The sequence below is a fragment of the Euwallacea fornicatus genome, unplaced genomic scaffold (genome assembly GCF_040115645.1).
Source record: "Euwallacea fornicatus isolate EFF26 unplaced genomic scaffold, ASM4011564v1 scaffold_52, whole genome shotgun sequence".
NCBI lineage: Eukaryota > Metazoa > Arthropoda > Insecta > Coleoptera > Curculionidae > Euwallacea > Euwallacea fornicatus.
The window spans coordinates 324,257-336,755 of NW_027096020.1; the positions used below are offsets into that span (position 1 = coordinate 324,257).

General features: G+C 32.5%; 3 protein-coding genes across 3 annotated transcripts; all 3 read left to right on the forward strand.

Annotated features, from left to right (window-relative positions):
- The first annotated feature begins 2,889 nt into the window (after positions 1-2,889).
- On the forward strand, positions 2,890-4,279 carry LOC136349745 (uncharacterized). Its single transcript, XM_066301470.1, has 2 exons — positions 2,890-3,249; positions 3,326-4,279. Exons 1-2 carry the CDS (start codon positions 2,890-2,892, stop codon positions 4,277-4,279), a joined length of 1,314 nt encoding a protein of 437 aa, XP_066157567.1.
- An 897-nt stretch (positions 4,280-5,176) lies between these two features.
- LOC136349746 (collagenase 3-like) lies at positions 5,177-6,748 on the forward strand. Its single transcript, XM_066301471.1, has one exon. It carries the CDS (start codon positions 5,177-5,179, stop codon positions 6,746-6,748), a length of 1,572 nt encoding a protein of 523 aa, XP_066157568.1.
- Positions 6,749-7,712: 964 nt separating this feature from the next.
- On the forward strand, positions 7,713-12,183 carry LOC136349747 (uncharacterized). The gene is made up of 4 exons (XM_066301474.1): positions 7,713-11,460; positions 11,556-11,719; positions 11,784-11,842; positions 12,060-12,183. Exons 1-4 carry the CDS (start codon positions 7,713-7,715, stop codon positions 12,181-12,183), a joined length of 4,095 nt encoding a protein of 1,364 aa, XP_066157571.1.
- The last annotated feature ends 316 nt before the right edge of the window (positions 12,184-12,499 follow it).

A 12,499-nucleotide genomic window follows, 5' to 3' on the forward strand; every position in this document is an offset into this window, starting at 1 on the left:
GTGAGTTCCTTTATGGCTTGAAGAGTCTAAGTTAACTATACCACATTCATTAATATTAACCTTATATGGTAGACTATCTCGCATAAAAACACCTCTAAAGAATGGTATCTGAAGCAATTTGATGTATTTTAAAATTTCAAAATTAGTTAACGCATGTCTGGGTAGCACTATTGGAAGTTTTTTGAGAACTGTTTTTTTAAATACAATCCAAATCCACGAGGAGTTTTTCGCAAGTAAAGTCCTGAGCCTTTTTTCCCAATTTCTTCTTCTGTAGCAGCCTTCTTGCTATCACCCATCATTTTATTTTTTGCATTTTTGAGTTCAATAACATTTCTCGCTACTGTAGAAGCTCCTCCAGCAAGTGCTCCTAAAGCTCCTAATGCTGAAAGGATTGGTAGGAAAGGTAAGATCCCTCCGCTTTTCTTAGTTTCAGGGCTAAAGGGGATAATGCGAGGTATCCGAAAGTTTTGTTTTCCGCCAGCTTTTTTTACAGCTGCACGAGCTGCACGAAGGGCGAGGATTGATGTTTTCCGTAGATTTTTATCATAGTTTTCACCACTCGAATTCTTTAGTAATCGTTTCAGAATCTTGGATGTTGGTCTTAATATGTGGGTACGGAAGGATTTCGACTTCATCGTATTATTTTTAATTCCCATACCCCTTTTTCTTTTGACCTGGAAGGATTTCATTTTATTCGTTTTAGTTCCCATACCCATTTTTCGTTTAGCTTTCATAGTATTTGTAACAAGCCAAGCTGCAGTTTTTTCACCAAAACTCGAATCTTTAGCCTTAACACGATCCCAAGCTTTATTTTCTAGTATTTCATCAGCTTTATGCCGGTTAACTAAAGAATTGCTTTTACTATATGCAATATCGTGTTCTTTACACGCACTATCCAGTGGGTTGATACCCTTATCACCTCGAGATATCCGTTTTTTTAAGTGTGTTCCTGGACCGCAGAACTGCATGGAAGGGAAATGCAATTCAAAGGGCAATTTATTAATCAATGAGTTAACAAATCCAGTTCCGGTCCGCTCTTCGAAAGTCAACATACCCACTACTACTACTATTTAGCAGGATTGTTTATTTATACTCTTTTCCTTGCTTTCGCTCATCAGTTGCATCATCTACAAAGATGAAGGTAGTACCACAAGATATGAGCTTATCAATTGAAAATTTAGATTTTAAAGACTTTGAAAATACTAATCATAGTAAATTATTGTCAAATTATTTTCGCGGTATAATTTGCGGTCGAAGTGGTTGTGGTAAAACAAACCTGTTCTTATCTCTGTTGTTTAATTTAAATGGTCTGCGATTTGAAAATGTTTATGTGTACTCAAAATCTCTGTTCCAACCTAAGTATATTTTATTACAGGAGGTTCTGAAAAAAGTGGATGGTATAGGATATTTTCCATTCACCGATAACGATGAGTTAATTGATTTTGAAAATGCCAAAAAGAATTCTGTATTTATATTTGATGATATTGCATGTGAAAAGCAGGATAAAATACGCACGTTCTTCTCAATGGGTCGACATAAGAACATTGATGTGGTTTATATTTGCCAAACCTACTCTAAGATACCTAAACAGTTGATTCGAGATAACTGTAACGTAGTAATTTTATTTAAACAAGATGATGTTAATCTCAAACATGCCTTTGATGAACACGTGTCACCAGACATGAGTTATGATGTATTTAAAAAAATGTGCTCCGAGTGCTGGAATGATAATAAATATGGAGTTTTAATAATTATGAAGGATTTTGATTTAAATGATGGTCGCTATCGCAAAGGGTTTGATCAATATATAAAACTGTTCTGAAGGTAAAATCGTATATTCATTCATTATGAAACTGCTAAGTAAAGCAGCCGCTGCCCGTAAGAAGAAAATAGTTGAATTAATAAAAAACGTTCGAAAAAAATATCAAGCCTTACAATTAGGTAGATCTGAGGATGATAAAACTTTGAATAAATTATTTAAGCCTGTAATAGATCCTATCGGTATACTCATTAAGCAACAAGAAAATAATCTGCACAATAACTGGCACCCATCATTACAATTCCTAAAAGAGAAAGGGTCTATAAAGCCGCAGCACAGACGCGATGAAACATTATCATCAGATAATCAAAAAGTCAGTTCATTGCGAGAACAACTACCTAAAGCAGAAGGTTCTATATTAAACGCCACACCAAAGGAGCAAGAAAGCGATTATGAGACTAGTGACTATGAGTATGAGTCTCCAGATATTTCAACTACTTCCAACGAATATGGGAGCATAACTCAAAAGTATATTACAGATTATTCAAAAGGTTTGCCGCAAATAGATATAACTTACGGACCAAAATATAACTCTGATACGAATAAATGGACCTTAGGCCGTTCTAAGCTCAGTTTTAATAATAATGACATAATATTAGATAATTCGCAATTTGAAGGAACTGAAGGTCTCTATAATTTGGTATTTTACAAAGAACCTTCTATGTATAGTACTCAAGATTTGGAAAACTATGGAAACATTCTTAATCAAAGTCACGTGTACAGAGTTGACTTCAATCCTTCTGGGAAAATAAAAGGAAATACTGGAAATAAATATGTCGGTATTGTACGTAAGTTACTCACGATGTCATCATCATCATCATCATCATCTTTATCAAATAGTGTGAAGAAGGGGAGAGGAGGTGAAGATATGATTACTTATAATTCGAAACCAATTGAGTATGTCTATTGGGATGATGTAAATGAATTAGTTGATCGACTGCGACTGCTATATGCGTCAAAACAGGCGGGAAACACTTCGCATGAAAATGAAATTTTATCAATTATTGAGGAACTTAAGGAATCTAAGGTTATTTAACAACTTCAGTTTACTATTTGGTTTAAGTTTTAAAATGAGTCTCGATAAGTTTGGACGCCATTCCGCTAAGAAGCATAAAACCACCACCGTAATAAAATCCACATTATCGCGCACCTCTAACGGTGATATTGATAATGGAAATTTGAGAATTTGTAATTTAAAACCACCTATAGATGAAAATGACGCAACTAATAAGGAATATGTAGATAGATTATTACAATCCACCTTAATGATGATGAGGGAAAATTTAGATAGCCATAACCATGAAGTGGCTAGTCTGAGTGATATAGTTAAGCGACATGAAACTACCATGGATAAAGTTAAATCTACTATGTCTTATAATTTAGAGAGCTCTAGAGTTATAATGAAGGCGATTGGAGATGAAGTTGCTAGTGTGCGTGATATACTTAAGCAGCATGAAACTACGATAGACCATCTTCAAAAACAGTACAAAATCTTGTGTTTTAAAGACGAGGTCTGCACCCCTAGCACTAATGTCTAAAGAAAAAATTCAGCTTATTACGGAGCTACATAAACCATCACGAAGAAAATTTCCCCGACGGCGTACAATTATAAAAGGATTAAACGACTCATGGCAAGCTGATCTTGCTCAAATGGATATGTATAGTAGAGAAAACAGGCAATATAAATTTTTCCTTATAGTTATCGATTGTTTTTCTAAATACATTTGGGCTAAACCATTAAAGTCTAAATCGGGTGCTGAAGTTGCTGACGCTTTTTCTAAGATATTAAAAGAATCAAAAATATCTCCAAAAAATCTTGCTACAGATCATGGAAAAGAATTTTACAATACTAATTTCCAACAATTAATGAAAAAGTGGACCATTAATCATTATAGCACGTTTAGCATCACCAAGGCTGCTATTGCAGAACGCTGTATTAGAACTATTAAAGAAAAATTGTATAAATTGTTTAGTTTGAATGGTAATCACAAATGGGTGGATATATTATCTGATGTTATAAAAAAGTACAACGAAACTAAACATTCCACAACAAACGTTAAACCTATAGCAATCAATAAGAATAATGAAAAGGAAATATTATCTAGAGTCTATAATCATATTAAAATTGTTGAAAAATCACGAAAATTTAAAGTTGGAGATTTAGTACGTATCAGCAAAAACAAGCATATTTTTGAAAAAGGTTATTTACCGAACTGGACCACTGAGTTATTTAGTATTGTGAAAGTTCAACTTACAAACCCAGTAACATACTTGCTAGAAGATCAAACTGGTAGACCTATAAAGGGCGCTTTCTATAAGTATGAACTGCAAAAAACTAAACAGCCCGATGTATTTTTAGTGGAGAAAATAATACGCAAGCGTGGCAATAAAGTCTATGTCAAATGGCTTGGGTTTGATAAATCTCATAACAGCTGGATTAGTGATGATAATAAATTGTAACTACGCTTGCGCTAGATCTGTTTATACCTTACTTTAAACATCAGTTTTAGAAAGTTAAGTAGTAGTAGTATTTTCAATTCATCTGAAGCAATATGTGTTCTCAAATAATGAATTGTGAACTTGATGAGCTACTAACTAAATATGAACATGAAGTATTTAAAAATAGTTTGCCAAAAGGATGTAATAGCAATAACGCTATATCAAACCACTATGTGTTGAACTCAACATTTACATGTCTTTCAAGTGGAATTGATATTTCAGCAGGTTTAAACATGTTTCAAGACTTTACACCTGCAATACAAATACAAGTAGGAAGTGATGTCCTTTATTTCAGTGAAATCGAGTGGAAAAACATTGTGGCCAACCTTTATTGGTTTTTGGATAACTATTTCCGAAAAGATGATATATCTTCAGTTGCGCAAGTGTCTTCAGGTAGCAGTATAATCTCCACCTACCAGTCTGTAGATAAATCCAAGCTTTTAGTCATAACAAATAACGAGATTCCTTTATTTTTAACTGAAAGCAATGTATGCGATTTATGTGTTATAGATGACTACTTTATAAATAACAAACTTAACTCATTTAGAATGTTAGATTTTCAAAAGTTTTATCTTAATTTTATAAGAGTATTTAGGGACTTTATAAGTGAGCATCATATTGCAAAGGATGTTATTGAATCTCTTTTAAGAAAATTTTGCTGTGTAAATATGAATATAGAAACTTATTGTTTAAGGGAATGCTTGTATTATGATAAAAATAAAATTCTACATGACTTGGGAATAAATTGTTAAAATTATACTGGCTTTTAAATGACTAATACGCTGTAGATCAATGATATATAATTAAAGGCACGATTCAGCGTTTTTTTTCTCATACAGCGAGTGGTTAAGCTGCAGAATGGTCAGTCGTATAGTTTGTTTTTTGTTTATTAGTGGAGGTTTTGCTCACACGAAAATAAACGTAAACGTATTTGACTATCTGCTAAAATATGGTTATGTAAACAACACCTCAAATGAAAATTCGTTAATTAATATTAATCAATCAGAGGCGCTCATATCATTTCAGGAGTTTTACAACTTGCCAGTAGATGGAACTCCTAACAATGAAACATTAAAATTAATGGAGACACCACGATGTGGAGTAAAAGATGATAATATTGCTTTTTCAGCACTTGGAAAATGGTCTAAATCTACAATAAAGTGGTATGTAACTTATCCTCAGAGTCATTATATAAAAACTGTTGCAGAAAAAGCGTTCAAAGTGTGGAGTGATGTAGCTGACTTAAAATTTCCTTATGACTACAAAAATCCTGATTTAATTATTTCGTTTGGAAAACTTAACCACAGGAATAACCCCAGATGCTTGACTGGGGATTGCCCATATCAATTTGATGGGCGGGGTGGTGCTTTAGGTCATGCTTATACACCCTCAGCAAATCACAAACACAACAATACATGTCTTGAAATTCATTTAGATAGCTCAGAATCTTGGTATTTTGGTTTGGATGACAATGCGCCAGCTGATAGTTATAGTGCACTGTGGGTTTTAATACATGAAATAGGTCACGTGCTCGATTTAGGACACTCAGCTGTTCCTAATGCTATCATGTTTCCATACTACAAGACACAAATGAATTTAGATAAAGACGACATTGTAATAATTCAACATTTGTACGGAAAGGCGATCGCACCAAAACATTTCGAAACAAGCACTTCTTCTTTGCCCCCATCAACAACAACAACAACAACAACAACAACAACAACAACAACAACAACAATTAAAAATGAATTGAAAAATAACCACGATGATGATGATGTTTGTAACTTTGAAGAACACCCTTTGACTTTCTTAATAATGCATAAAAATTTATATATTTTACACTTAGATCGAATATGGATTATGGATATGATAACGAAAAAGATGCAGGCAAATAGCATATCAATTTACTCTGTATTTCCATTTTTACCTAAATTTAACCGAATTACAGCTGTATATCAAAGAGTAAATGGAGATGTAATTTTAATTGTTGACAAGGTCATTTATGTTGTTAATCATAAAAATTACAATTTAATTAAGACGGTAAGTCTTTCTAGCCTTAAAATACCATTCAATGATCAAAAGCTGAGGGCTGCAGTCGCTACTTACACAGGGAAAATTATCTATTTTTTCGATGAAAACTATTATGCTATAATTAACGATAATGATTATAATTTTATTGTTGATTATTATGGTTATATATCGAAAGATTTTAATGGTATACCTTCATCGATAGAAAGCGTCTTTCGCTTTACTAATGGCTTGTTATATTTTTTCCAAAATAATAGGTATTTTGAGTATGATGAATTTACAAATTCTCTAAGAAAATCAGATAAATTCAATTTAAATATTTTCAATATACCATGTCCTTCAATATCATTGTATGAGCAGTTGAAATTATTACTTACTAAAATAATGAAAATAAATAAATAAATAAAACACACGTTATATGGTATATAATTAGCAGGTTTATTACAACCCTTACAAAGTATACTTAATTCATGAAACCTAGTTACATGATAACAATGCTTACAAAATACAAAATCTAGTGTTTCAGAGCATTGTAGAAAATTGCTAAAGTCCTCATCGTCTCTTCTCTGCTCTTCAAGCTGCTCTTCAAACGGTGGAGTTAGCATTGTTGATAGCTGCTCTTCAAACGGAAGAGTTGGCATTGTAATAAGTAACTCTACGATGTTGCTGCTGTCTTCACATGACTCCACACAAACTTGTGAATCGTTGGTTGTGTGCAACGTTGACATTGCATTAACGTCACTTTGGTTTTACTCATCCAATACGGCTTTGTTCGACACCTACCCACTTTCAAATAACGGCACTTAGAGCAAATTAATGACTCTGTGTAATACCAAACCATATTATCATCTATTTTCACATTTGATTAAATAAGAAACCTAAAAACAACCACATCCGCTTGTTATGAAACATCTTCAATATTTTTGGAATAACAACTTTAAATTATATTATTATTATTAAGAGCAGACTACTGGACGGTTCTTAAAAGTATTAATTATGGATTTAACACTGTTAAAATCTAGTGGGGCGTTTTCTCAAAAGCCCGTAACGAAAACCTACAATCTAGAAGTTGACAAAATTTATAAAATTGTCGACTTGAGAATAGTGAAGACCAAATTTGGAGAGTCAGTCGTAGCTGAACTAGAGGAAACGGTAGTATTTTTACCACAACGGATGGTTCAAGCTGTTAAAAAAAATATCTCCAAGTTCAAGCCAGACGTGTATGGTTTGATATACAAAAGTCTAAAGGAGGTGCCAGGTCTTGGTTCAACCCCTATTATTGAAATTGTAGAACTCTAAAATGTAAGTATTATCTTTTTTATTTTTTATTTATGACTATACTACTAATATTTCAATCAGATAAGTGATGAACCCCACGGAGAGTGACAGAACCCTTACAAGCGGTCTATCTAACGTTAGCGATAATATTGTGGATTTGTTCAACAAGGTGTATTTTCAGTTAGCAGCCCGCTCATCAGGCGTGGACGCGGATGAAAAACAAAAATGGTTTAGAAAAGTGCGAAAATCCATTCGCCAACAGGTACTTGCATTAAAACATAGTAAACAAAATGTAGGGTGTTATAGAAAAATGCTTACAAATTTAGGACACTTAAAACGCTTTCAATTTTTGTTTAAAAACTTGAATGTTTCCAGTCATGTAGGTGGGGGTGGGGTTAAACGTTCTGATAGGCTTAGATGGGAAAATGGTCCTCTCGTCTTTCAGGGTCGCATAAGATCAGGTTTAATAATTAATTTAACTCACAAGAAACTAGGAGATTTCTTTACTGATGCTGTGCACCTATTTAAAAGAAGAATTTCTAATATTTTGAAGCAGTATCATTTGATTAAAGTAAATGCAAATTTTTGTGGGGAATATATAATTAAACAAAAAGATTTGGAAAAAACTTCTTTTAAATATTTTAACACGCCAAACCACGTAATTGATAGTAGCGTGGATTTATTAGAATGGTTTCATGATAATATAACTAAGCAAATAATGAATAAGATGGAAGATTTTCAGGAAAGGGATAGTGGGTGGGCTCTCTGTAAAATTATTAGCCTAGAATTAAATATTAATAAATACGAGTGTGGTAGCGGTTCATCTTACATTAAACTACCCGCGGAAATAACTGCCAAAAAAGCATGCATCAACGTAAAAAATAATGATGAAGCTTGTTTTTTTTGGAGTATTGTATCAGCTCTTTATCCGGCGAGTGTTAACTCCGATAGAATTTCATCATATCCTCATTATGAGTCAATATTACATACGAATGGTTTGGATAAGGAAGCTATGCCTCTGTCAAAAATCTCTAAATTTGAAAAACTTAATAACATTTCAATTAATGTTTATATGCTTGAACTAGAGAAATCAGGTTTTGTTACAACTCCAGTTAGATTGACAAGTAAAAAATTAGAGAATCATGTCAATTTACTGTTAATTCAAAATAAGTATTCGCGCAAAAAATCTGATTTTGAAGTAGACGGTGACGATTTGGAGGTGGGAACTGATATTAAATATCATTTTTGTTGGATTAAAGATCTGTCGAGACTTCTCGTTAAGCAGCTAACAAACCACAAAGGTAAAATTTATATTTGTGACAGATGTTTAAATTATTTTCCAAACAATGATAAGTTAATTCAGCATGGTACTTTATGTGAAAAGAAAAATACTTGTAAAATATCTTTTCCTACTTACGATTATGTTCAGTTTCAAAATTATATTTTTAAACAAACTACTCCTTTCGTTGTTTATGCAGATTTCGAGTCGATACTAGAATCTGCTAATGTAAAAGGATGTTATCAGGAACATAAAGCTTTTAGTGTAGGATATTTCTTTAAATGTTCTTACGATGATTCTTTATCATTTTATAGAATGTATCAAGGAATTGATTGTTTAGATTGGTTTTCTAAAGAATTAAAAGAACTTGCTAAAATAGTTTATAGTAAAATGAAATATATTGTTCCAATTATTGCAACAGATAAATTTAACTCAGCTATGTCATGTCATATTTGTGAAAATGTTTTCAAAGAAGGTGACATTATAGTAAGAGACCATGATCATTTCACAGGAGTTATGAGAGGTTTGAGTCATGAAAACTGTAATTTGAGATATAAGAAGCAATTTGTTATACCTGTTTTCTTTCACTGCCTCACCGGCTATGATTCTCATTTTTTAATTAAAAAATTTGGTGTTACTGAAAAAATTTCATTGCTACCTCTTAACAAGGAAAAATATATTTCATTCACTATCTACAATTCTGAAACAAAACTGAAATTTCGATTTGTTGACTCATTGAGATTCTTAAATGCACCTCTTAGTGAACTAGTGGCGACATTAACAGCTGCAGACTTAAAAATCCTTAGAAATGAATTTAGTACGATTAGTGACAAAACGTTCAGTTTACTAACTAGGAAAGGAGTTTTCTGCTATGACTATCTAGATAACATAAATAAACTGAAAGAAGTAGAGCTTCCCTCTAAAGAAAATTTTTTTAGTCAGCTTAATCAAGAAATGATTAGTGATGATGACTATAACCATGCACAAACTGTGTGGAAAGCTTTTAAAATTAAAAATTTAGGAGAGTACTCTGATTTGTACCTCAAAACAGATGTACTTTTACTAGCTGACATTTTCGAAAATTTCAGAACTAAATGCCGCGAAATTTATGGTCTCGACCCCAGCTGGTATTTTACATTACCAGGATATACCTGGGATTGCATGCTTAAATTCACATCATGCAAACTTAGACTTCTTAAAGATATCGACCAAATCATGTTTATTGAAAATGGTCTAAGAGGAGGAATTTCTATGTGCTCAAATCGTTATTCTGAAGCTAACAATAAATTTATGAAAAACTATGACATCTCAAAACCTTCTAAATATTTATTATACTTAGACGTTAATAATCTATATGGTTGGGCAATGTGTCAATACCTCCCATATGATAATTTTGAATGGATTGAAGATTTTACGAATTTTAATATTTGGGAAATCAGTGATACCTCAGAACTTGGATACATTTTAGAAGTTGATTTAGAGTATCCAAGTGATATTCATGATTTACATAAAGATTTACCTTTTTGTCCTGAGCACAAAGCACCTCCAGATTCAAAATTACCGAAACTTTTAACTACTCTTTCTTCTAAAATCAAATATGTAATTCATTACAGAAATTTGAAACAAGCCTTAGAGAATGGTTTAAAATTAGTAAAAATTTATCGAATTTTGAAATTTAATCAAGCCCCTTGGTTAAAACCATACATCGATTTAAACACAAAATTAAGATCGCAGGCTAATTCTAACTTTGCTAAAAATTTATTCAAACTTATGAATAACGCTGTATTTGGGAAAACTATGGAGAACATTCGAAAACATAGGATTGTGAAATTAGTTAATAATTGGGATCTACGTTATGGTGCAAAAAATCTTATATCTAACCCAAATTTCCACAGTGTTGTAAAATTCAGCGAACAACTGGTAGCTATTGAACTGAATAAAAGTAATTTGATTTTTAATAAACCTTTATATATTGGAATGTGCATACTAGACATTTCAAAACTTCTTATGTATGAGTTTCATTATAGTTATATGATATATAAAGTACCAACAATCCAAAACCTGAAATTAATGTACATTGACACTGATAGTTTTATTTATGAAATTACATGTGAGGATGCTTATTCTCAAATTATCAAAATGGATCTAATGAAATTTGATACTAGTGACTACCCTAAGGATAATATACATGGAATTCCACAAACAAATAAAAAAGTTTTAGGTTTAATGAAAGATGAAGTTGCTGGACAAATAATTACGCATTTTGTAGGTTTAAGGTCTAAAATGTATTCATTCAAACTAGAGAATGATAAATGCGTCAAGAAGTTAAAAGGAATTAAATTTCAAGTTGTAAAAAATAATATAACGTTTGAAGATTACGTAAATTGCTTAAAATATGGTGAAGAAAAATTTATAACTCAAAACAACATTCGTTCTATAAAACATAATTTGTTTACTTGTAAGGAAACGAAACTAGCTCTTAACAAATATGATGATAAGCGGTTCTTACTAAGTTCTAGTCATGACACTCTTCCATGGGGCCATTACAAAATACATAGTAAAAATAAAACAAATAAATAAAAAATGTGAATGTGTTTTAATTTATTTACCCTTCAACTTGTAGTAGTAGTATATAAAAAAGCGTGATAAAAGATTTCAAAGCTAAACAAGATACAACTGCTGCAATATACTTTATAAGAAAATTTTGTGTCTCATCTCCGTTACAATATACATCTTCTGTACTTGTACTATTTGAGTTGTCATTACACGCTGAAGTAGATGATGATGATGATGATGACTTCTCTACACTTTTCCAGGTACTATCACCATATGTTCGATTTTTATAGATTATTCTAATTTTATAATCAGTAGCATTTTTAGGTAAATCTACTGATAATGCTGGGAAGTTTGTATCGGCCAAATTCATTTTCATCCATTCCGTAGGCCAAACGTCGTTGGTTTTGTTAAAACAAATATGCACACTTTCCGCCTGATATGGGTGATTTATGTAAAAAACATTGTTGATTACAGCGGTCAACAAAATATAATTTGCTTGTAATAAACCCATTTTTCAATAGCTACTCCACCTGCTTCACTTTGAAAAAAAAAAACGTAATACCCATTCTCATCTATGATTTGCTTATATAATAATCATAGTGACCGCAAACACAACATGTCAGAACTCGATTTTTTTTTACCCCACACAAACAACTCGATAATTCCCACAGCTTACTGCCCCACAGCTTACTACCCAAGCAGCCGGCGCAGCAACAGTAGATAAGGGTCTTTTAGTAACACACACACATATACCACATTAAACCAAATAAACAAACAGCCCGTTCTAGCCGACTCGGAATTCAAACCAATCTCTCAACCCAATGCTACCGGGTTCCAATCCTCCTCCTTCGGCACAACTTTTTTCATTTAAACCTGAAGCAATAACGTTACCGTTAACGGGCATTAATTACCCACTTACGCTAACGTTATTGAACTACAACCCGCTTTGCCCCTAACGCAATAACCAGAACCCGCCCCTGGCGCAATAACGTTACCGTTAACGGGTATTAATTACCCCACTCACGCTAACGCTATTGAAC